This window comes from Rhinoderma darwinii, chromosome 11, assembly GCF_050947455.1.
Source record: "Rhinoderma darwinii isolate aRhiDar2 chromosome 11, aRhiDar2.hap1, whole genome shotgun sequence".
NCBI lineage: Eukaryota > Metazoa > Chordata > Amphibia > Anura > Rhinodermatidae > Rhinoderma > Rhinoderma darwinii.
Genome location: NC_134697.1, coordinates 52,256,437 through 52,282,224, shown reverse-complemented (window position 1 = coordinate 52,282,224; position 25,788 = coordinate 52,256,437). Strand labels below are relative to the sequence as shown.

General features: G+C 41.2%; 1 protein-coding gene across 2 annotated transcripts in view; it reads right to left on the bottom strand.

Moving 5' to 3' along the window:
- Nucleotides 1-7,461: 7,461 nt before the first annotated feature.
- The window catches only part of HELLS (helicase, lymphoid specific), a 44,768-nt gene continuing 26,441 nt past the window's right edge, over nt 7,462-25,788 (bottom strand). For both annotated transcript variants that reach the window (XM_075841463.1, XM_075841464.1), the window contains exons 12-22: nt 23,819-23,915; nt 23,496-23,657; nt 21,617-21,771; nt 21,388-21,526; nt 19,788-19,871; nt 19,009-19,128; nt 16,596-16,712; nt 15,580-15,739; nt 15,093-15,189; nt 8,037-8,113; nt 7,462-7,784 (exon numbers count right to left, since the gene is read on the bottom strand). In XM_075841463.1, coding sequence (XP_075697578.1) covers nt 7,702-7,784; nt 8,037-8,113; nt 15,093-15,189; nt 15,580-15,739; nt 16,596-16,712; nt 19,009-19,128; nt 19,788-19,871; nt 21,388-21,526; nt 21,617-21,771; nt 23,496-23,657; nt 23,819-23,915 — 1,291 coding nt within the window. In that variant the 3' untranslated portion in view covers nt 7,462-7,701. The remainder of the gene's footprint in view (nt 7,785-8,036; nt 8,114-15,092; nt 15,190-15,579; nt 15,740-16,595; nt 16,713-19,008; nt 19,129-19,787; nt 19,872-21,387; nt 21,527-21,616; nt 21,772-23,495; nt 23,658-23,818; nt 23,916-25,788) is intronic.

Here is a 25,788-nt window from a genome sequence, read left to right as displayed (position 1 = left end):
CCCTTAATAAATGCCTTGAGGGGTGCAGTTTCCAAATGGGGTCACTTCTCAGGGGTTTATTTTTATTATTTCACATCAGAGCCTCTGCAGTTGTGAACCAATACTTTGTAAATCGCCAAATTAGGCCTCAATTTTACATGGTACGCTTTCACTCCCGAGCCTGGTCGACTGTCCAGGCAAGAGATTAGGGCCACATGTAGGGTGTTTCTAAAACCAGGAAACCCAGCATAATAATTAGAGAGCTGTCTTGTTATGGTGGCACAAGCCGGGCACCACATATTGTCCACATATCTGTGGAAAAAATCCCATTTTCACTCTGCAACATCGAGTTCACACTAATTTCTACAAAACACCTGCAGGGTTAAAATGCTCACTACACCCCTAGGTAAATGCATTGAGGGGTGTAGTTTCCAAAATTGGGTCACTTCTGGGGGGTTTCCACTGTTTTGGGCCCACAGGTGCCCAAAAACCAATCCAGCAACATCTGCACTCCAAATGGCGGTCCTTCCCTTCTGAGCCCTGCCGTTTGCCCAAACAGCAGTTTATGACCACATATGGGGTATTGCCGTACTCTGTAGAAATTGCTTTACAAATGTTGGGTTCTTTTTTTTCCTTTATTTGTTGCGAAAATGAAAAAATTTGCGCTAAAGCTACGTCTTATTGAAGAAAAAGGATTGTTTTTATTTTCACTGCCCAATTCTAATCAATTCTATGAAACATCTGTGGGGTCAAAATGCTCACTACGCCCCTAGATGAATTCCTCAAGAGGTGTAGTTTCCTAAATGGTGTCACTTTTTGGGCGTTTTCATTGTTTTTTCCCCTATGGGGCTTTGCAAATGTGACATGGCCTCCGCAAACCATTCCTGCTCAATGTGATCTCCAAAAGCCAAATAGCGCTCTTTCCCTTCTAAGCCACGCCGTGTCTCCAAACAGCCGTTTATTACCACATGTGGGGCATTGTTTTACTCGGGAGAAATTGCTTTACAAATTTTGTGGTGCTTTTTCTCCTTCAGTCCTTGTGGAAATGAGAAAAAATTAGCTAAACCTACATTTTCTTTGAAAAAATTTAGATTGTCATTTTCAGGGCCTATTTCCAATAATTTATGCAAAAAACCTGTTGGGTCAAAACGCTCACTATAACCCTAGATAATTTCCTCAATGGGTGTAGTTTCCAAAATGGGGTCACTTGTGGGGGGTTTCCACTGTTTTGTCCCCTCAGGGGCTTTGTAAATGTGACATGGCCTCCGCAAACCATTCCTGCTAAACTTGAGCTCCAAAAGCCAAATAGCGCTCTTTCCCTTCTCAGCCCTGCCGTGTCTCCAAACAACCGTTTATTACATGTGGGGTATTGTTTTACTCGGGAGAGATTGGTTTACAAATTTTACGGTGCTTTTTCTCCTTCAGTCCTTGTGGAAATGAGAAAAAAAATCGCTAAACCTATATTTTCTTTGAAGAAATGTTGATTTTAATTTTCACGGCCTACTTCCAATAATTTCTGTAAAAAAACTGTGCGGTCAAAATGCTCACTGTACCCCTAGATAATTTCCTTGAGGTGTGTAGTTTCCCAGATGGGGTCACTTTTGGGGGATTTTGACTGTTTTGGCACTGCAAGAGCCCTTCAAACCTGACATGGTGCCTAAAATTTATTCTAACAAAAATAAGGCCCCAAAATCCACTAGGTGTTCCTTTGCTTCTGAGGCCGGTGCTTCAGTCCAGTAGCACACTAGGGCCACATGTTGGATATTTCCTAAAACTGCAGAAACTGGGCAACAAATATTGAGTTGCATTTCTCTGGTAAAACCTTCTGTGTTATAAAAAAAATTGTACTAAAAATTTCTGCAAAAAAATATGACATTTGTAAATTTCACCTCTACTTTGCTTTAATTCCTGTGACATGTGTAAAGGGTTAAGACATTTTCTAAATGCTGTTTTGAATACTTTGAGGGGTGAAGTTTTTAAAATGGGGTTACTTTTTTGGGGTTTCTAATATATAAGGCCCTCAAAACCACTTCACAACTGAACTGGCCCCTGTAAAAATGGCCTTTTGAAATTTTCTTGAAAATGTGAGAAATTGCTGCTAAAGTTCTAAGCCTTGTGAAGTCATAGAAAAATAAAAGGATGTTCAAAAAACAATGCCAATCTAAAGTAGACATATGGGGGATGTTAATTAGCAACAATTGTGTGGTATCCCTGCCTGTCTTACAAGCAGATACATTTAAATTGGGAAAAATGCTAATTTTTCGCTAAATTTTGGTGTTTTTCACAATTAAATACTGAACATATCGAGCAAATTTTGCCAGTAACTTAAAGTCCAATGTGTCACGAGAAAACAATCTCAGAATCGCTTGGATAAGTAAAAGCATTCCGGAGTTATTACCACATAAAGTGACATGTCAGATTTGAAAAATGAGGCCCGGTCAGGAAGGTCAAAACTGGCTAAAGAGGGAAGGGGTTAAAAGAAGATTTAAAAAAAATAATAATTTAAAAATCTTGGTATTCACATCAGAATTTGTGAGTACTCACTGTAAAATACTGTCCAGAATCATTGCAGGACACTTGCCACTAGGAGGCTGCCCACAGACATGGAGCTATTCAGTCCATCAGCAAGCAGTAGAAGCAGATACATGGTAAAATAAGTGGAATCAAAAAGACAACTTTAGTGTTTGTTTCAAGGTTTTCCGTGTACACTATATCAAGGGGGGTTGGGGGGGGGGGGCAGTTTCCCCCAATAAGCCGGACAAGAAAAAGGATTTTACGGCAAGTACTAAAAAGTAGTAGTAAAAATCCTGCTCTCATTAGTCCCCTGGTCTGTGTCCCCCAATGTAACTAATTGGAATAGCTGACTATGTCCTGATGCTTTCAATACCTTGTGATACAGAAGCGAAGGCATGCACTAGGTTGTACAACTGTCAAGTTCTGAGAAGACCACCTGGACACCTTGCACAATTGAATGGCAAATGCCTGAAGGCAAACTGCCCAGGAAGACCCAACCGCTCTGGTGGAGAGTGGGCTATGACCTGGAAAGGGGGATTCTTTCACCGGATGTAAGCAGCCTCGCAATCATTCAAATCACCAAACAATGGTGGCCTTATAAAACCCTTCCTTGGACCCTCCGGGGGGATTAAGAGGGAGTCAGACTGCCAGAAGAAAGCAGTGAGAGCATGAACGACATCCAGGTTGCAGAGGGAACATTCGCTCTAATAATGGAGGATAAAAAGACCGCAAGATAATCTCATTCATATGGAAGGCCGAAAAAACGTTAAAAAAAAAAAAAAAAAAAAAAAAAAAAAGAAAGAAAGAGTCAAATGTAGACTGGAGAGAGACACCAACTCCCAGACTCTCCTCAAAACAAAGATCTCTCACGTATTCAAATCAATTAAATAAAAAAAAAAAAAAAAAGTCTTACGGTCAGTCTTAAATGCCAACGGGCGCCCAAACAAGATGGAAAGCGCAGACACCTGTCTTTCAGGGAGCGGAGTGCTAAACCGGGCTCCAAACCCCTCTGTAAAAAAGAAGAAAAGCATCCTGGACAAAAAAAAAAAAAACGCAAGAAAAGCTTTCGATCCTCACACCAACCAAGGTAAGTCTTCCATGTACAATGGTAAATGCAGGTTAAAGATGACTTTCTAGCCTTAAGCAGTGAGAACACTCCAAAAAACTACTAGCCCTCAGAACGGCTGCTTCAACAGCCACAGTTAAACGTAGCAACCGTAAATTCTTGTGGAAGAGGTTCCTGACCAATCTGGGGCTACCAGAATCCCTTCTGCCTTGAGGCACCAGAGGAGCCGTGGCAGGAGAGGCAGAGAAGACATCAAGGAGACTGAAGTCGGACCATGGCGGCACTAGAGCATCCATGGCGCAGGCCTCCGGTTCTCGAGCTCAAGAGATGAAGCAGGGGACCTGTCGATTGAACTATAGTCCATGTCCAGACAACCATCTGAGACATATTTGGTTGAAGACATATTGGTGAAGAGACCACTCCCTGGGATCCACCCTTTGAGACCCAATTGCCAAGCCAGGGGATGTAAACCGCTGTGAGTTTCTGCCCAAACCAGCTTCCTGGAAGGAGCAGCCCCTGGTAACGGTTGGAGAAGTGATCCACCACCGCGACAAGCGAGGGGGGGGGGGGGTGAACTTCAGACCCAGCGATTACAGTGGGTGATCTTCTACCGGTAGGACTGATCCTTGAATGTGAAACTGTGCAAATGGAATAGTCTCGAGTGATCCCGAGAACCCGCATGTAGAGGCAGTGATGTTAGTACAGCAGTCTGTAAGGAACAGATCCCATTCTGAAGAATAGAGACACGCTCACTCTGCAAAGATTTCCCTTCCTCTAGAGCTTCTAATGCGACACACCCCCAAAAAAAAACAAAAAAACGATCTGCTGAGGAGATAGGCAATACTTGAACCAGTTGATGATCCAACTGAACTCATTGTCGAGTGATCTTGATATCCTAATCAAGTCTCCCTCCAGGGATAACAAGATGGCTTTCATCCAGGTATGTGGTGACAGAGTGTCATGGACCACTCTAATAAATACATCAGAGGTGGGAAGAGGGGTAGAACCCTTACCAACTTCATCAGATAATTTAGTCAGACAAAACCTCTAGATGAGGAAGCCACAAGACATGGACGTGCGGAACAAGAGTCTGGGGCGGGAAGACATGCCACCTAGAATGGACTGGAGTGATGTTCGCCAGATTCTCCAGAAACCATCCAGAAAAGGGAAACAGCCCATTCTGGACCCACACAGATCATGCCAGGGGTGGGCAACACTGGATGGGAGGGGTGCAGAGGCCACGTACACTTGGCTAGGAGGCCGGCATGCATCTCATAAGGAAGTAGATTGACCACAAGGTAATTTAGTATTCAAACTGAACAGCAGGGTGTATTACTATTCAGGAACGAATAGCTGCTTCACCTAGCGCCGCTAGAGAATTGCACTGCCTGAATCTCTGCTAGAGAAATGTATGTTTAAAAGGGAAATCCCTACAGGTGCCCTAGCCAACTGGCACTGTGTTAAGTAGGATCACCCCTTGCTTCGTTGTACCTGCTTCAAAAATGTCAGAAGTCCTTCCTGAGGCAAGAATCAACAGCTCTGTACAGAAAGTCCAGTGTCCCCAGCAATGTCCATCCAAATGGTGGACAGTGGGGAGGGCTGAAGGTCCACCCACAGCAGTGTCACGATTAGCCCGCTGGTGGTAATGTGGAGACTGGCCAGTCAGGAGATAGACCCAATTCCCCAATACAGGGTATGAAAAAAAGCAAGCTGAGCTGGAGCGCTATTGGATGGATCGTGTGAAGGTCCCGCCCCCACCTGTGCAGTGAAGAGGATAATGGCACAGGTTATAATGTAAAATAGCGCTGCAGGCCTAAAAGTGCCAGGGAAAGTGGAGCATGCGCCAAAGGAAACGCCCCAGGGAATAGGCTAGTCCAGCTGACAGCTACAGTGCACAAGCGGAGGCCTGTTTGAGAGCAGGGTGAGCGCTACTTAACCCACACGCCCCCCTAAATGTGCTGACCAGCAGGAGTACCCCCTCAGTGTTACCACCTTTTCTAAGGGGACACTAGTGGGGTGTGTTAGATGTGCCCCTTAGGCTGGTGGATGACAGAGGAGCGAACACTTGTCCCGTTTGTCATCATAGGCAGGTTGGACAACAGTGGACCACCGAGAAAGGAATGCAGGGAGACCATGTGCCCCAAGTTCATAATTACCAAGGATACATTTTTTTCTTTTAGAGACTCTGCTGCTATCAGCAGAAGTGTCAGCTTAGGGTCGTAGGAGGCAAATACTGAATAGCTCAGTGTCTGAAATAAGTGACTCCCCCCTACAGGATATATTTTGCCCATAGTGTCAACAGCATATACCCACAGTTTGTGAGTATATGGGTGCGTGATGCGCGAACAGCGCACAAATATCGGACATGTCGTGAGTATTTTTTCAGCGGACTCACGCTGAGCTAAACTCACTGTCTGCATGCCCTCAGACTTACATAGGTCTGTACGACACGCGTGAAAAGCACGCGCGTCGCACGGACGTATATCACGCTTGTGTAAACGAGGCCTAACACCTCTGCAGAACACCTTTTAGTACTAGAATGTGTTTATACAGTCAGACAGAACTTGCATTAAGCCATGTTTATTAACCCGTTAGTGACCGCCAATACGCCTTTTAACTGTGGCCACTAACTGGCTTTATTCTGATGCATATGCCTTTTTACGGCACTGCATCAGGATAAAGTAAACAGAGCAGGGGGCGTCAAATCTCCCTGCTCTCAGCTGCCAGAGGCAGCTGAGGGCGTCCCTGTTCTGCCGTGTGAGATCGATATTAGTATCGATCTCACCCGTTTAACCACTCCGATGTGGTGCACAATAGCGTGCACCGCATCTGAGTGGTTTTGGAGAGAGGGAGGGAGCTCCCTCTCATCCAACTGACACCCGGCGATAAGATCGCCGAGTGTCTATTAGGCCCCCGGCTGCCATTAGAGACAAAGGCCCCCAGGTCTGCCTGGAGCGAACGCCTGCTAGATCATACCTCTGGCATGACCTAGCAGATGCCTGTGTTTTAAACTGACAGGCAGTAATACACTGCAATACAAAAGTATTGCAGTGTATTATAATAGCAATCGGAGAATCGCATATTAAAGTCCTAGTGGAACTAGTAAAAAAGTTAAAAAAAAGTTTAAAGTTAATTTAAAAAAAAAAAAAAAAAAAGAAAAAAAATTAAAAACCCAGCTTCCCCTTACAAAATGCTTTACTATTAAAAAAACAAAATAAAGTAAAAAAGTTACACATATTTGGTATCGCCGCGTCCGTAACGACCCCGACTATAAAGCTATTACAATATTTAACCCGCACGGTGAACAGCGTAAAAAAAATGTAATAAAAAACTGGAAAAATTGCTGTTTTCTGTGAATCCGGACTTAAAAAAAGTGATAAAAGAAGTGATCAAAAAGTCGCATCTACTCCAAAATGGTACCAATAAAAACGACAAGTCTTCCCGCAAAAAAAAAAAGCCTTCACACAACCGCATCGGCGGAAAAATAACGTTACGGCTCTTCAAATATGGACACAAAAACAAATAATTTTGAAAAAAAAGTGTTTACTGTGTAAAAGTAGTAAAACATACAAAAACTATACAAGTTTCGTATCGTTGCAATCTTAACAACACGCTGAATAAAGTTAGTGTTATTTATATCACACGGTAAACTGCGTAGATTTAAGACGCGAAAAAGAGTGGCGAAATTTAAGGTTTTTTTCTATTTCCCCCCCAAAAAAAGTTAATCAATAAATAATGTCCCCCAAAAGGGTGCTATTAAAAAAATACAACTTGTCCCGCAAAAAAAAAGACCTTATACAGCTATGTCGACGCAAAAATAAAAAAGGTTATAGCTCTTGGAATGAGACGATGAAAAAACGTAAAAAATGGCTTGGTCATTAAGGTTTAAAATAGGCTGGTCATTAAGGGGTTAAACAACTTTATTGGCAACTTTCAAATAAACACAAAACAGAAATAAAACTTCCACGGGAAGTTTGATTATAGTGATAAAAGTGCATTTACGCAAAGCCAAGGTAAAACATGAGCATCTATAAATGCATCATCATATTAGGACTCTATACATCTAATCCAACTTTAAAAGGAAACGGTCACATTTTAATATTTGGCCTATCGTCCAAAAGCTTCAAAAGTAAAAGCTGAAATCACGCTTCAATTTCTTCTGAGTCTTCAACAACTGAAAACACCCCATTCTTTTTAGGTGTTGGGTTATTCTTTTTCGTTTGTGCTGGAGAGAAGAAAAAAAAAACAAAGAGGAACAAGTTTGTTTGTTTTTTTTAAAGAGTGTTTTTAAACAATGGCACTTCATCTTAATAGCAGGTTTTGATAAGTTTTGGGTGTTCATTGAGACAATGCATCCGGTAGACATTAGCAGTGTATAAATACAAAAAAAAAAAAAAAAACATCAAGTAATAAACTATGGCCACCTCAAGTCAAACACATGCAAGGATGATAACTTGTAATTGATAAGACTACCTACCCGCAAGATCACTTCTGTCCAGCAACAGCTCTAGGTCATGGTCACTAATTACTTTTTCATTTGACCCCATTACCTCTCTAAAAAAACAAAACAAAATCAATATGCAATAGGTTAATAGTTTCACCAGTCTTAGGGTATGTTCACACATGGCGGATACACTGAATAAACACACATACTTATCTGCCTTCGGCGCCGAAGAGAACTCCGACCGAAAAACTGCACCAAAAACAACCCACCAAACTTCCTCTGACGTCCTGCAGACCGAACTCCTGGAATGATGTTTAACCCATGTGACTGCTGCAGCGGTCAAATAGGTTGAAACTTCATCCAAGGAGGCCAGCCTGGATGAAGAAACAGAATTCTGGGAAAGTTTTTTTGCAGGAGGAAAATCTGCCTGCACTCAGTTTTTCACCTGCAGCCATTGAGCGCCGCGGGCATAAAACGCCACAAAATATGCTTTCTCTGCCTCCCATTGATGTCAATGGGAGGTCAGAGGCGTAAATGATAGAAGATAGGGTATGTCCCTTTTTCCCAAGAAATCAATGGGAGGCCTTTTTGGATGTTTTTTTCGCGTTTTCCGCATCAAAAAAACTGTACTGGCCCTTCCTTTGTAGAGAATACAGAACAGCTGTATCTCCAAAAGTAAAAACTAGTTAATAAAAACAAATTAAGAAGTTACTTATCTGTTCTATTTAGAAAAAAACAAAAAAAACAAAAAAAAAGCCCTCAAAAAGGTGTACAGAGCCTTTGATAGGGTGGATTGGGCCTTTTTGCACCTCCTTTAAAACCCCTTTTTGGTGTCCGTGCTCTAAAATATTGCGTGTTTTGCGTAGCAAAATTAGATGATTCTGGTTATATTGAACTTATACGCTCATTCAGGAAACAACTCCATCTGTTGCGGGCCTATTAACCCTCCCAGAACACTATTAACATTACGTATTAAAAGTTTAGCCCACCATTTTAGAAACCGCATTCAGGAGTGTGATATCGGCCTATAGCTAGTATACAGCTCCTATGGCCATGGCATCTGGTCAGATTGTGCGTCTGCTTGTAGCGTCTCAGCCTGTTCACATCACCGTTTGCTTTCCGTTCCGGGACCCCGTCGGAGGTTTCTGTCGGGTGAACCCCACAACAGAAAGTGAAACGGAAGCTGTGCTTTCAGTCCCCATTGATCTTATTGGCGACGGAAACATCGCTAATGGTTTCCGTTCGTCACCATTCCGGTTTTCTAACAGAATAGCGGAGTCCTGATTCAATATCAATGCCCTGGCCCTAATTGGAAGGAAGTCAAAGGATATAGTGAGATTAGTAAGGACATGGTCCAAATCCAGTACCCATTTCGGAGCGTACCACATTATTTTTTATTTCAGATAGGCATATACAGATAGTCCAGCCTATAGTAGGAGTGGTGGGGGAAAGCAGGTGTAATCTTTTACAACAGGGCTATGGAGCCTGCGAACATAAGTTAGGTGTACCAAAGAGGGTTGATCTGAGAGTTCAAGGGTGAGTGAAGGTACTCCTCTGTTTTGGAGGCACCTAATGTAGTGCTGACAGCAAGGTTGAAATCTCCCAATGATCAAAACTCCCTCAGAAAGTGATGACCGTGAAGTGTGGATGTTAATCAAGTGACCTGGAAGGAGTTTGGTGAGAATAGGTTGAGGTATGTTCACACGCTTAAAAAAACAACAAAAAAAGCCGGAAAGTACGGAGCTGTTTTCAAGGGAAAGCAGCCCCAGATTTTCAGCCGTTTAAGCCTCTCATGGTTTTTGTGGCGTTATTTACAGCCATTTTTCATTGAGTCAATGAAAAACTGCTCAAGAAGTGACATGCACTTTTTCACAAGGTTTTTTACGCGGCCGTTTTTAAAAACAGCAGAGTAAAAAAAAAATTAAAAAAAAAACGCCCCATGGGAACGGAACACTGTTTTTACCATTGAAATATATTAGCAGATGTTTGGATGCATTCTGCTTCAGATTTCTTAGCCAATTTTAGGGCTGTTAACACCCCAAAAGTCGGCTGAAAATAGCCTGTGTGAACATACCCTTACAGGAGAGTTGGCAATTAAAAAGTTTTAGAAGGAAATCTCCCCTTCAGGTATGAAATAGATGCGGATAATTAAAAAAAAAAAAAAAAAAAAAAAAGGTACGGGAAGGCGATGCGAACACCTCGTGAAGCTGTGGTGTTTACCATGGTCCCACAATGGATGAGGTCTAAAGTGAGATTCCTAAAAAGAAAGTATGCTATTTTGCGGAGTAAAGACCTGTCTCTTTTGGAGTGTTTAGCCCACATACATTAAAAGAAAAGTTTAGAACGTAGCCATCATTACTAAGAGTAAATTACTTTTGGTGTAATCTATAGACCCCCCAATATAACTGAAGAGATAGGTCAAATATATAAACAGATGGAGCGGGCTGCACAGGCGGGTACTGTTGTGATAATGGGAGATTTTAATTTCCGGGATATTAATTGGTGTCATGGTTCGGCTTCAACTGCAAAGGGGAGACATTTCCTCAACCTGTTGCTGGAAAATTTTATGGGCCAGTTTGTGGAAGACCCGACTAGAGGTGAAGCTCTGTTGGATCTGGTCATTTCTAATAATGCAGATCTTGTTGGGAATGTCAATGCTCGTGAAAACCTCGGTAACAGTGATCACAATATAGTTATATTTTACCTATACTGTAAAAAACAAACGCAGGCTGGGAGGGCAAAAACATTTAATTTTAAGAAAGCCAATTTCCCCAGGATGAGGGCGGCAATTCAGGATATGGACTGGGAAGAACTAATGTCAAATAATGGAACAAATGATAAATGGGAGATTTTCAAATCTACTTTGGGTAATTATAGTGCAAAATGTATTCCTATAGGTAACAAGTATAAACGACTAAAACTAAATCCCACATGGCTTACACCTTCTGTGAAAGGGGCAATACATGACAAAAAAAGGGCATTTAAAAAATACAAATCTGAGGGTACAGCTGTAGCCTTTGTAAAATATAAAGAGCTTAATAAAATCTGTAAAAATGTAATAAAATCAGCAAAAATACAAAATGAAAGGCAGGTGGCCAAGGATAGTAAAACAAATCCTAAAAAATTCTTCAAGCATATAAATGCAAAAAAGCCCAGGTCTGAACATGTAGGACCCTTAGAAAGTGGGAATGGGGAGTTGGTCACAGGGGATCAAGAGAAGGCAGAGTTACTAAATGGGTTCTTTAGCTCTGTATATACAACAGAAGGAGCAGCTGATGTAGCCGATGCCAGTGCTGTTAATATATCAGTTGATATACTGAATTGGATGAATGTAGATATGGTCCAAGCTAAATTAAATAAAATAAATGTACACAAGGCCCCGGGACCAGATGGGTTACACCCTAGAGTTCTTAAAGAGCTTAGTTCAGTTATTTCTGTCCCCCTCTTCATAATATTTAGAGAGTCTCTCATGAGTGGTATGGTGCCAAGGGACTGGCGCAGGGCAAATGTGGTGCCTATTTTCAAAAAGGGCTCTAGGTCTTCGCCAGGTAATTATAGACCAGTAAGCTTAACATCAATTGTGGGGAAAATGTTTGAGGGGCTATTGAGGGACTATATACAGGATTATGTGACAATAAATAGCATTATAAGTGACAGCCAGCACGGTTTTACAAAGGACAGAAGTTGTCAAACTAACCTAATCTGTTTTTATGAAGAGGTAAGCAGAAGCCTAGACAGAGGGGCCGCTGTGGATTTAGTGTTTTTGGACTTTGTAAAGGCATTTGACACAGTCCCTCATAGACATCTAATGGGTAAATTAAGGACTATAGGTTTAGAAAGTATAGTTTGTAATTGGATTGAGAATTGGTTCAAGGACCGTATCCAGAGGGTTGTGGTCAATGATTCCTACTCTGAATGGTCCCCAGTTATAAGTGGTGTACCCCAGGGTTCAGTGCTGGGACCACTATTATTCAACTTATTTATTAATGATAGAGGATGGGATTAATAGCACTATTTCTATTTTTGCAGATGACACCAAGCTATGTAGTAATGTTCAGTCTATGGAAGATGTTTGTGAATTGCAGGCAGATTTAAACAAACTAAGTGTTTGGGCGTCCACTTGGCAAATGAAGTTTAATGTAGATAAATGTAAAGTTATGCATCTGGGTACCAACAACCTGCAAGCATCATATGTCCTAGGGGGAGCTACACTGGGGGAGTCACTTGTTGAGAAGGATCTGGGTGTACTTGTAAATCATAAACTAAATTTCAGCATGCAGTGTCAATCAGCTGCTTCAAAGGCCAGCAAAATATCCAGTTCTGGGCTCCAGTTCATAGAAAGGATGCCCTGGAGTTGGAAAAAATACAAAGAAGAGCAACGAAGCTAATAAGGGGCATGGAGAATCTAAGTTATGAGGAAAGATTAAAAGAATTAAACCTATTTAGCCCTGAAAAAAGACGACTAAGGGGGGACATGATTAATTTATATAAATATATTAATAGAACATACAAAAAATATCGTGAAATCCTGTTCCATGTAAAACCCCCTCAAAAAACAAGGGGGCACTCCCTCCGTCTGGAGAAAAAAAGGTTCAACCTGCAGAGGCGACAAGCCTTCTTTACAGTGAGAACTGTGAATCTATGGAATAGTCACCGCAGGAGCCGTCACAGCAGGGACAGTAGATGGCTTTAAAAAAGGCTTAGATAATTTCCTAGAACAAAAAAAATATTAACTGCTATGTGTAGAAATTTTTTACTTCCCTTGGTTGAACTTGATGGACATGTGTCTTTTTTCAACCGTACAAACAATGTAACTATGTAACTATATAGAGAGCATGTCTAGAAATGTAGAATTTTCCAGAGTAAATGGAAACTAACCCACCCTTTCATTACCCACCGTATGATTTAAAGACGGGAACTAAGATTTATAGGGTTACACTAAAACAGTGTGATCGACAGCCACAAAAGTAGTTCCACATTTTTGTGAAATAGCACGGACCAAGCCAACACTGGTGCAAAAAAAATAATAAATGAATAAAAAAAAATCATAACACCCCGTCGGAACAGAATGCAGTATTTCCCATTGAAATCAATGGGCAGATGTTTGGAGGCGTTCTGCTTCTGTTTTTTCAGGCGTTTGAGGCATAAACGCCCCGAAATATGCCTGAAAACACTGAACATACACTAAATCTCCTGCAGATCTTTAAAGTAGTGAAAGGAGAAATATTTCCCGCCATAAGAGAAAGTCCAAATGCTATCAGCCACTGAAACAGAATTTGTTGCTGAGCCAATTGGTCAGTGGCTTTAAGGCTTTCCTTTCAGGAAGCGCCACAGGGTTAACAACTTGAAAGAACAAAATTTAAGCTCCCCTAAAAACAAGATGTGGGCTCGCTCTTTCTTTATTCAGCAGAGCTTCGTTCATTTGGTAATGCAGGTGACGGCAAGTAATATCCTTTAGGGGGGCCATCGCAGTTAAGTGTTAAATCCATAGCAGTGTTCGAACCCTACAAGTTAAACTATGAAGTTTAAAAATGGGCGACAGACTACTACCAGAATCGAAGGCTGCCTCCATATACGGAGGTTATTGCGGCATCCTCTGGTGTCCTGGTCATCCAGTAGATAGGTAATATGGGTTTAGCAAGTAGTAAACACATAAGCAAAGGCAGAATTGAATTCCAAAATCAGTTTGTGTTGCTTCTCTGGTCTCGATTCGCTGTGAAATCTAGATGTGACCAGGCCCCTGGTGTGGCAAGAACAGCCGTGGTTACTAGTAGCAGAGTAGCAGTAGCAGAGCTGGGAAATCCTCACACCTGTTCTGATTGCAGTGGCCAGAGGGCAGGTCAGGGGCCCTAGTGGAGAGAGAGATGGTGGTCCACTTGTGGAATAGAGGGTGCCGCCAGCTCCACCTCCATATACATGGTAGGCAGCATTTCACGGAGACTACAAAATAGATAGGGTTCTTAAATAAGAGGTCTAATCAGGACCACAAAAGTATTAAGCGTGGATGGTGGCAGGCAATTAAGAAATTGCTGGACGCTGCTAACACAAAAGTAGGAATGCTGAAAAAGTGTGTTTAAATATTTTGATAAAATCCATTCTACGTATTTGGAGGTTGATCCAACCGTATCAGACGCATACATTAAGCCTTTCATTTTGCAGATCTGTACATCTACGTCAGGAAAGGATCTTTAAACATGGTGCCACAGCTGCTGGGGGGGGGTAGATTCTCAGACCGAAAACTTGGTTTATTTGCTTTTGTATTGTATTTGTTTTGTCGAACATTTCCCAAAATCCAGAGTAGCATGATTACAATGGTCACTGCCTCCTTTTTATGATAAATATAATGATTCCAACTGACAGGAGAAAAAAAAAAAAAAAAAAAAAAAATCTAAAAAGGCTGACATTCCCAAAAATTGTATTAATAAAAACTGCATCTTTCCATGTACAAAAAGACGCCTTACAGTTCTGTACACAAAAAAATAAAAAAAGTTAGGCGTCACAATATAGCAATGCAGAAAAAATAAAATTTTTGTTCAAACTTTTAATTTATTTATTTTTAATCAAAAACTATAAATTTGGTATCACCGTGATGGTACTGACCCACAGCATAAAGACTGTCACTTTCTCACGTACATCGAACGTAAAACACAAAAAAAAAACAAACAAAGAAACCCAAAAGAAAATGGTGGAACTGCTGTTTTTTTTCCAATTCCACCCTATTCTGAATTTTTCCCCAGCACAATCACACATTAAAAATAGTACCATTAGAAAGTGCAACTTGTCCTGTAAAAATTAAGCCCTCGTATGGCTGTGTCAAACACACACACACACACACAAAAGGAGTTAGGACTTTGAACAAAAACAAAAATTAGACTGGTCCTGACAGGGTTAAAACATATTGGACAACTTTTTAAAGCAGGCAAGTGGTTTAAATAGGTGTAGAATATGTTTCAATGTTGGATATCTGATTATTTTATATAAAGTTATATTCATTGCATCCAACTGTAAAACGTCCTTCAAGGGTGATAAAACCTACGACTAACGCAAAGTATCAGAATAGAATTTGTGCTAAAGAATCAAAATGCCCACCTTTCATGATCCTGGGACTGAAGTAATTCAAGCAACTCCTTAGGATCCAAACAATTTCTAGACTGATTTATACCAGTTTGACCACCTTTAAACTTCTCTGAAAAAAGGGGAAGAATGAAAAAAAATAATTTGAGTGTGTTTGGAATACTAAAAGGTGCTTTAATTCGGAATGTATAAAGAAATTGAGGAGAACTTCTAAGGCCCTGTTCACATCAGCATTGCTATCTCCGTTCTGCTCAGTCAGAAGCAGAACGAAAAACGAACAGCAGTGGCAGATCTGTTGAATTACCAACAGCACCCCAGAAATTGACTAATTCTATTAGGTTTCCATCACGTTGTCAGTCATTCTACCGGGAAAAAATAGTGGTCCTATTTTTTTCCCCATATTTTGGACTGGATCAGTGATGAGGCCCCTTTCAGGGCTTCCAATGCAGATGTGAACATCTTTGCGGTGTACAATAATTAGGCTAAGCTTGAAAATACATACTTTTGTGAATCACCAGTTTTTCTAACTTCCTTTTTGCAGAAGCTCTTTCCACAATTTTTTGATCAATGGTATTAGCAGTCACCAGACGGTAGACAACGACTGGTTTTGTTTGACCAATCCGGTGACATCTGTCTTGAGCCTGTAAGTCCGCTTGTGGATTCTAGAAATATTGAAAAAGATGAAATGGGAAACTAAACGAGATCTATCAATTTCTTCACAGGCAGATATGCACCAACAAGAACTGATCATTACAGATGGATCGGCGCTTGTAATATACATCCGACATCCCGCTGCAATGGCAGAGAACAGTTTTCGGATAGCTGCAGTTTAACCAATTAGCTGCTGTGGTCAATAGCAACTGCGGCCTCCAAGTAGTTAACAGGGGATGGGGATCCTTTGAGGGGGTATAGTCTCCATAATAGGATATCTGAGTAATTTCTACTGTGCTGGTACTTCAGGGGCTCTGCAAATGCAACATGGCCCCCAGAAACCAATTCAGCAAAATATGCGCTGGAAAAGTCAAAAGGCACCCCTTCAATTCTGGGCCCAGCCGTGTGCCCAAACCGTTTATGACCACATATGGGTAATTGTAGAGCATTTTTCTAAGTACAGCAAACATTGGGGTGCTTTACCTCCTATAGTCCTTGAGAAAATGTAACATTTGAGCTAAAACTACATAGTATTGTCAAAACAAAATAATTTATTTTTACAGTCCAATCTTAATTCGCTTAAACACCTGTGGGGTTGGAATGCTGACTCCTAGATGAATTCCTTAGAGAGATGGTCACTTTTTGGGGGTTTCCACTCTACTAGTACCTCTGGGGCTTTACAAATGCGACACGGCATCAGAAAACAGTCACAGCAATATCTGTGCTCCAGAAGCTAAGAGGCGATCCTTCTGATCCCTGCTGTATGCTTAAACTGTAATTTATGACCACATATGGGGTATTGCCATGCTCATGAGAAACATGGTATTGCAGTGTTACTGCACCGATATTACAAAATTTAATATTTACCCAATCACTGTCATAAATGATCACAGTATCTGCTGCCGTTAAATTGATTCCCAGGCCTCCTGCCCGTGTGCTAACCAGGAAGATGAAAACATCAGGATCTGTGTTAAATTTTCTCATCTGCAAAACAAGAAACATATCCAGTTGACATGAGCTGCTCAATATAAATAAATTTTTAACCATTTTAACCCCTTAGTGTCTAAGCCTGTTTTGGCCTTCAGGACCAGCCCCATTTTTGCAAATCTGACATGTGTCACTTTATGTGGTAATAACTCCAGAATGCTTTTACCTATCCAAGCGATTCTGGGACTGTTTTCTCGTGACATGTTGTACTTTATGATATTGAAAAAATTTCGTCGTTAAATTCAATATTTATTTGTAAGAAACGCCAAGACTTAGAGAAAATTAGCAAAAATTAGCATTTTTCTAAATTTTAATGTATTTACTTGTAAAACAGATCGTAATACCACACAAAATACTTACTAGTTTATATTTCCCATATGTCTACTTTATGTTTGTCGTTTTTTGAACATTCTTTTATTTTTCTAGGACGTTACAAGGCTTAGAACTTTAGCAGCAATTTCTCATATTTTTAAGAAAATTTCAAAAGGCTATTTTTTCAGGGACCAGTTCAGTTCTGAAGTGGTTTTGAGGGCCTTATATATTAGAAAGTCCCCAGAAGTCACCCCATTTTGAAAACTGCACTCATCAAAGTATTCAAAACAGCATTCACGAAGTGTTTTAGCCCTTTAGGCGTTTCACAGGAATTAAAGCAAAGTAGTATTTAGAAAATAATTTATTTTCTGTGTCACCATATTCTGAGAGCCGTAACTTCTTTATTTTTCAGTCAAAAAAGCTGTGTAAGGGCTTGTTTTTTGCAGGACGGGTTGTAGTTTTTATCGGTACTATTTTGGCGTACATGCGACTTTTTGATCACTTTTTATTGTATATTTTGGGAGGGGTGGTGACCAAAAAATAGTGATTCTGGCATTGTTTTCCGTTTATTTTTTTTGCGGTGTTTACCGTGCGGGAAAAATAATATTATAGTTTTATAGTTGGGGTCGTTACGAACGCGGTGATACCAAATATGTACTTTTTTTTCCTATAATAAAAGACTTATAATAGGAAAAAAAGCAGCTCTTGTTTATGTCACTTATAACTTTTATTTTTACACTTTTTTTAAAACATTTTTATCCTTTTTTTTTACTTTTTTCACTTGTCCCACTAGGGGACACTTAGACTTGCAGCTCTGATCGCTGCTGGAATACATTACACTACACACGTAGTGTAATGCATTCCAACTGTCATTGTGACGTAACAGTCACACTGACAGGAAGCCTACGACGACCACCCTCCGGGTGGTCCTCATAGGCTTCTGTACATGGCAACCCGGAAGCCATTGTCTGGCGTCCGGTTGCCATGGGTACCATCGCCAGCCCCCGTGATTTCACATGGGGGCTGCCGATCGGCGCTAAAGACCTTAATTGTGGCGTTCAAAATCGAGCGCCGCAATTAAGGGGTTAACTGCCGATATCAGCGGCGACAGGCCGCTGATCGGCAACGGGGAGAGCAGGGCTGACACCCTGCACAGTTAACCGCCGCTGCGGTGTAGCGCCGCGCGGCGGTTAACTGTCAAAGCACTGACGTAACTGTACGTCAAGGTGCGCAAACTTACTGCTCACCTTGACGTACAGTTACGTCATGGTGCGTTAAGGGGTTAAGAAGGGAAAAGCAATGTGAAAATAAACGTCTTTACATTGAGGCTGGAATCCCATCTTTACCTAGTGCTGAACACAGCTAAGGATTGTTGCAATGTAATGCAAAATTGTGTCAAACTTAGGCTTCGTTCAAATCTGCGTCAGGCTTCTGTTGGAGCTTCCCGTTAGAACGGGACCCTGACTGGGAAACGGAAACCATAGGTTTCCGTTCGAATCACCATTGATTTCAATTGTGACAGGTCCAGTGCAAATGGTTTTCGTTTGTCTCAATTGTGCAAGCGTTCCGTCATTTTGACGGAATGAATACAGTAGTTGACTAGTGGGTCGGTACATTGGGTGGTACACTTATAAGGTGCTGGGCAGCCTGCCTGAACTAATAGTAGGGGCGTAACTAATAGGCTGTATGCCAGCATGGTGCACAACATGTAACCGTGTGACTGGCACACTTATAGAAGCCATACCTGTGTGCAACACTAAGCAGCCACCCCCCTCAGAAACAGTGGGTGTGAAAGTGGATGTTTATTAGTATTTTGCACCTGAGTAATCTCCCTTTATGTAGCATTGTGGTTTGTCTGAATCGTGTTGAGAATTGGTGTTTGTACCTGCCCTTGTATCAGTAAGCATGGCCTTTCAGGGATTTTAAATGAGTTTTTTCTGTGATTCAACCGCATATATCTCCGAAGTATGTAAAGTCTTACATTTTCCTCTCTTTCGGTAAAGGACATCGATCCATCCAACCTACAAAACTCAAGCTTTCTGTAGTAGCAGTAATCTATTAATATATCCAACATCAAAGTCATCTGTGAAAATATCAAGATCTAAAAAAGGAAAAAAAAAAAAAAAAAAAAAAAAAAAAAGGGAAGAGATTAGACAGTTTATATAAAGGTGGCTACGGAGGGTGTCCAAGACGGCTGACACTAAACGGTCTTTACATGTAAAAATGCTGACTTAAATGTCAAATTTCTGCAATTAAAAAGGCACCTGTCCCGTACATTATGTTGCCTTCACTGAGGGCAGCATATTGAAGTGACAAGGACAGATTAAGCTGTCTGTCACTTATCTCTGGCAGGGCTGAAAGAGTCACTTTAGCAAATAAGACCAGGGTATTCACAAGCTGCTGCTAGCTCTGCTCTGGTTGACAAATTTGTCCTTCTGCACAGTAATAGAAAGAAATCTGCCAATCAGCAGAAAGTGGGTGGAGCAAGGACTGCTCTAGTGTACGCCGGAATTTCTCTCCGGCGGTGCTGCATGTAAGTTCTGAAAAAGCGTCACTTAAGTAAATAAGTGGTAGAGTGCGGAAAACAGAATGTCTGTCACCAAGTTATGCTGCCCTCACTGGGAGCATTAAGATCTACATGACAGGTTGTCTTTGAATCTGACTGCAGAAAACTATTTTTACTAAATTTGTCAAGTTGGAGGCAATGATTTACATATATGCTTTTGAAAGTAGATTTAATATATTAAAAAAAAAAAAAACCTTGTGTCCTCTTTTCTTCAACTCTGGCAGCATACGATCTAGAACTAAAAATTTTCCTGAACTGTTTATAAGTTCTTCATCTATCTGGAATACAAAAACCATACCACATTGTTAAAACAATGTTTATAAACCAATATTTTAAAAAATATAAAAAATACCATTTTTAGAACTTAGATTAATAATGTAAAATTTGACAATTCCTCACATCTGCATAACACCCTGAAAAACACTTTTTTTTGATAGTCCGTTCAATAGTATTTATTTTATGTACAAATTCCTCCTCTACATTTAATCTCGCACAAACTGGGACAGGGCATAGATCAGATTTTCACCTGCAAATTTTATAAAAGTATCCATTATATATTTTAGTAGTAGCTGTTTGGGGGTGTACATTTATCATCAAATTTGGAAGTGTAGACCATATGCACACTAACCGCATTTTTGCAAACAAGACCTTTAAGATCCGACACGTGGAACATAAAAACTTTTCACAGCAGCTAAACAGCACACACTCACGTAGACCGTGGCGTAGCTCTAGGGGGGGGGGGGGGGGTCGAAATTGCGGCCTGGCCCCAAACCCTGGGGGGTCCACAGGGCACCCATAGCCACACAGAGCCGATTGCGATGGTCCCGCTTCCTGAATTCAAGGAGCAGACTGCTCCTTACTCCAGCATTCACTCGGCCGTGAGCGGCTCGACGCAGGCAGGCGCGATGACGTCCTGTCTGAGCCGAGTCACTGATCGCACAGACCAAAGGAGAAGGATCCTCCACCCGTCGTAGGGATGGGAATGGGTAAGTGATGTTATTTTCTATTGGGCACATGGTGCTGCATCTGTGGGGGCACACTGTATGGTGGCAGCTATAGGGGCATTATACGGTGTGCGCTGAACTGGGTGTGAATGGGTAGGATTAGAGGCTTGGCTTAATAGGGAAAAAAAATAAATAAATTGTGCGCCGCATTAATTGTCCCTCATACTTGAAAGTACAGCACCGCCTACACTGAGAGCAGCTGAAGTGCTTGTGTGAGCGCTCAGCTGCTTCATGTCTGTTCAGCTTTTTCCAGAAAGCCGATGTATCGGAGTACGTACTCCTGGACTTACTATTGAGTCCGTACACCGATACATTTCTGGAAAAAGCCGGACACTAAGTGGCTGAGCGCTCACACGAACGCTTCAGCTGCTTAATTCTAGTGATTGGTGGGGGTCTCAGTGCTCTGACCCCCACAAATCCAAACTACTGATATGTCAGAAGTTTGTCAAACGTTTAGCTACACTTCAAAGCTATGCTTTGAAATTGGGCACAAAACTTGGCTTGCATATTCATTTTTACACCCGCTTGCTACATTACTAAGCCACAAGGACTCTCCACACATCAGAAAGATATGTGAACATAATTCCGATGTAGAAATTTTAGAAACAATTAATGGGCACTGCAGTCATCATTTTAACCATTGGTGGTGGGAGGGGGCTGTCAAATCGGAGTGAAAACTCTTCTAAGTGTTGAGTATTGTAGCTTTTCTCTAAGAATCTTATGAGCAACACCATAAATATATGCAATTATGAATTAACCCTTCTTTAAGTGTTAAACATGAAAAACCTACCTTAAACTCTTGTGTGAACGGATTAAGAGGATATTCAATCAAGTAAGGATGGTTACAGCACTTTCGCAGCAGCATCATAATATTCCTCATTTTGAGATTTATTTCTGCATCCACTGGCGCGTTCACATCTGCTGAAGGTCTAAGGGAGAAGGAAAACCGTCATCAATTTGACAGCTGGTAGAAATCGACACCAACTACAGAAGCAGTGCAGGTTTCCACAGAAGCTTACCTTTCTTGCTCTGGTTCCGATTCTGGTTGTTGCAGCATTGCATTAATAAGTCGTTCAATCTCATCTTCAGTGTCAAGTTCACTGTAATTAACCACTTTACGGCTTTTCCTTCTTGATCTTCCTTCGGAATTTATGATCGGTGAGTTTTCTGAGGACTAAATACAGTATTTATAGGTCAGAACAGAAAGTGCTATGTTCAAGAGGACTTCATCTACTGTACAGATAGCCAAATACTTTAGGGAAAAAAACACAGCTTTTGCCGAGATGGTGGTAGTCGCAGTAATAAATCATAACATATCACACAAATTTTATATATAAAAAAGAAAACCTTTAAAAATCCCTCACCCATAAGTCACTTTAAAGAGGCTCTGTCACCACATTATAAGTGCCCTATCTCCTACATAAGGAGACGGGCGCTGTAAAGTAGGGGACAGCAGTGTTTTTTTATTTCGAAAAACGATTACCACGTTAGGAGCTATTTTAGCTTTATGCTAATTACTTTAATGCCCAACTGGGCGTGTTTTTACTTTGTACAACGCCCACTTGGCCTAAAGGAGTGTATGACGCTGACCAATCAGCGTCATACACTTCTCTCCATTCATTTAGTCAGCGCATAGTGACACTGCGTTGTTCACGGTGTTGTCTTATACTGACACATTAACGTTACTGAAGTGTTTAGACAGTGAATAGACATTCCTTCCAGCCAGGACGGGATGTCTATTCACAATCCCGACACTTCGTTAACGTTTGTGGTATTTACAGCAGAGCAAGCGTAATCTCGTGAGATCACGCTGTAAATGACAGGTTACAGCGAGATTACGCTTGCTCTGCTGTAAGTACCACAGAAACGTTAACGAAGTGCTGGGATTGTGAATAGACATCCCGTCCTGGCTGGAAGGAATGTCTATTCACTGTCTAAACACTTCAGTAACGTTAATGTGTCAGTATAAGACAGCACATAGCGATCTAGCAGGATCCCTATGCACTGAGTAAATGAATGGAGAGAAGTGTATGACGCTGATTGGTCACTGATTGGTGACTGATTGGTCAGCATCATACACTCTTCTGTACAACGCCCACTTGGTCTAAAGTAAAAACACGCTCAGTTGGGCATTAAGAAACTAATTAGCATAAAGTGAAAATCGCTCCTAACATGGTAAAAATAGATTGTTTTTCTAAATAAAAAGCACTGCTGTCACCTACATTACATCGCCCATCTCCTTATGTAGGAGACAGGGCACTTTTAATGTGGTGACAGTCTCTTTTTTTTTTTTTAATCAGTTCAAGTTTATTCAACAAAACTCCACATTATTACAGGTCATTGTACGTTCTCATACAGTGTACAAGCAATTTTCAACAGACCCAATTCTTTACATTTAACCAAACATTCCCTTCCCCCCAACTCCCCCCTGTATCCCCCCCAGCCGATCTCCTCAGTACCACTTTTCCAATCCTCTCCCCTCAGTGGCCCTATACCTGCACTTGTTGCCTTAGTGTCATTAGCTCCACAGAAGCATACCCAGATTGATCAATCCACCTAGCCCATTGTTTGTCGAACTTGACCCTGGACCCCCTCTTGGGGTGACAGTCTCTTTAACGTCAAATCTACCCATCTCACACACCAAAGAAGATTAGTTGAAAAGCATATATTCCATCATCCACATTATGATCTATAGGTTTGCATAAAAGATGCTTCCTGGTGCAGAGACAAAATTATATTTAAAGAGTTATTCCCCAATCATATCCAGCATCTACAAAACCACCAAACAAGCCCTGAATTTGAGCACAGCATGAAACAGGCGCAATACCCAAAATAGCACTCTGCTCTCCTTTCTCCCAGCTAATGCAAAAAGACAAGAAATCCAAGAGAATTCAATACCTTATCTTTTCCCAGCATTTTCTCAATGGTCCGGTTTACTATGGCCGTGTAGAAAGTCTGTTGTTTTTTTGCCAGTGGTGCATAAACTACAACCTCCCTCTTCGGAGGGACCTCTAGTGCTACATCACTTTTCAGTCTTCTCAATAGAAAAGGTGTGAGAATCTATTTAAAAGCAGGTTAAAAAAATGTGATATATAAAAGATTCTTAGATGTGCAAATATTAGATATAGATATATATATTATAAGGCTTTTAATGCTACCACTAACATTCCACATGAAAACCATCTCATAAAATTGCACACTGAACTTGTGTTTGTCTTTACCTGGTGCAACATATGTAAGATGTTCTGTTCTCTTTCATTGGCTACAAGGTCTTCAGCATTCTGTGTTATGCCAGTAATATCAAACCACGACTCAAAACTGATAGAAGAAATCAATCGTGTTAACAAGTAACGGAAGAAGAAATGCAGAAGTGGATAACTAAGCGGAGATTTACCACCACCATAGTCTTCTACTCAGTTGCACTAAACCTACCTTGATGGTCATGCAAATATTACTCAGGTGTACACTAGACCAGATCTCATCCTCACAGATCTAGGTTTTATCAGTAGTCATTTTATGTTATGACCAGGGCTGGGACATTAAATCTAATAAGATTTCACCCTTTCAATGCAGCACGATTGTTCAAAATTTAAAAAAAACAAAAAAAAAAAAACTGAATTAGAGCTTCTCATCCACCACTGCCATCACAGGTCGGTGCATTTAAGAGACCACTTTCATGTTCCTTCCTGAGCACACCGCAGATGGGTGCCAGGGAAGACCCTGAACAATAGGTCTGGGGTCTGTCTTGAGGTGTGCTCTGGTCCATTTTGTGATCGGTTGGTCTAGGGTCTGTCTTGGGGCAGCGAATCAGGGGTGTTCGCTTTGCTCTGAAAGTTTGCAATAAAGTATGATTTTTGACTATGTAATTAGTGTTTGACTGCACGTTTGTAGGCAGTAAATGTGTGTGCCTCTGTTGTAAGTGTGCATGCCTGTATATGGCGTATGCCTTTATAGTAAGTGAGAAAACGGACTGTATATGGAGAGTATGTGTGCTAGTGAGCATGTATATGCGTTGGCAATACCTTTCGGTAATAAGTGTACATCTGTAGTGCATCTGTTCATGTACATAGTAAATATGCATATATGTAGAAAGTGTTCAGACCTGTATGTAGTGGGTGTGCATTTATGTAGGGAAGCATGAACTGTAAGGGTATGTGCACACGATAACTGGCTTTTACGTCTGAAAAGACACTGTTTTCTGGATAAAACAGCTGCGTCGTATCAGACGTAAAAGCTCCTCCTCGCATTATGCGAGGCGTCTGTGACGCCCGTAATCTTGAGCTGTTCTTCATTGACTTCAATTAAAAACGGCTCAAATTACGGTTCAAAGAAGTGCCCTGCACTTCTGACGAGGCAGTCATTTTACGCGTCGTCGTTTGACAGCTGTCAAACTACGACGCGTAAATTACTGGTCGTCAGCACAGTACGTTGGCAAACCCATTCAGATGAATGGGCAGATGTTTGCCGACGTATTGTAGCCGTATTTTCAGGGGTATTTTCGAAGCATAATACGCCTTGATTACGCCTGAAAATAGGTCATGTGAACCCAGCCTTAGGCGTTGTTCACAGTGTAAATTTGCATGCATTCTTTTTTTTATCCCAAACCAGAATAGGATCCAGGAGAGTAGGCCTGTAAGGCTTTTTTCAATTTAGTTCTTGTTTAGTTACCTGTACTGGTTTTGGCTTGGAGTGTGGTGGTGGGTGGGGAGGGGGAAAGGGGTGAGTAAGGCCTAGGGTGCAGTTGCAGTAATGAGACTGGAAATTGGTTCTATTCATTGAGTAAGACTAATCCACACACCTACTGCAAAAGGAACTAATATCAGATGAACGCAACGGATTGTCTGCACCCTAAATACAGATGTTTCCAGTCCCACATCAGCAATGCAAGTAGATTCTGGGGAGAATTTTTTTATGCCATATTGCCCAACCCCATGTCTTTGGATGTTTTATAGTTAATTTAGCAAAGGGGGGGGGGGGGGGGGGGAGACACCATTGTTTTTTGGTGAAATAGCCCAGCTCTAGTTTTACCACTGTACATTACTAGCTATGCAACATTCCCAGTTATACAATGTAACAGTACAAGGGTGCTCACATCAGTTGATATGAAAAGGCCAAATGCTACCCATTGTACCAAATTTGATTAGTATATTAAAAAAAATAAAAAACAAACATTTTCAAGTTGCTAGCAAGA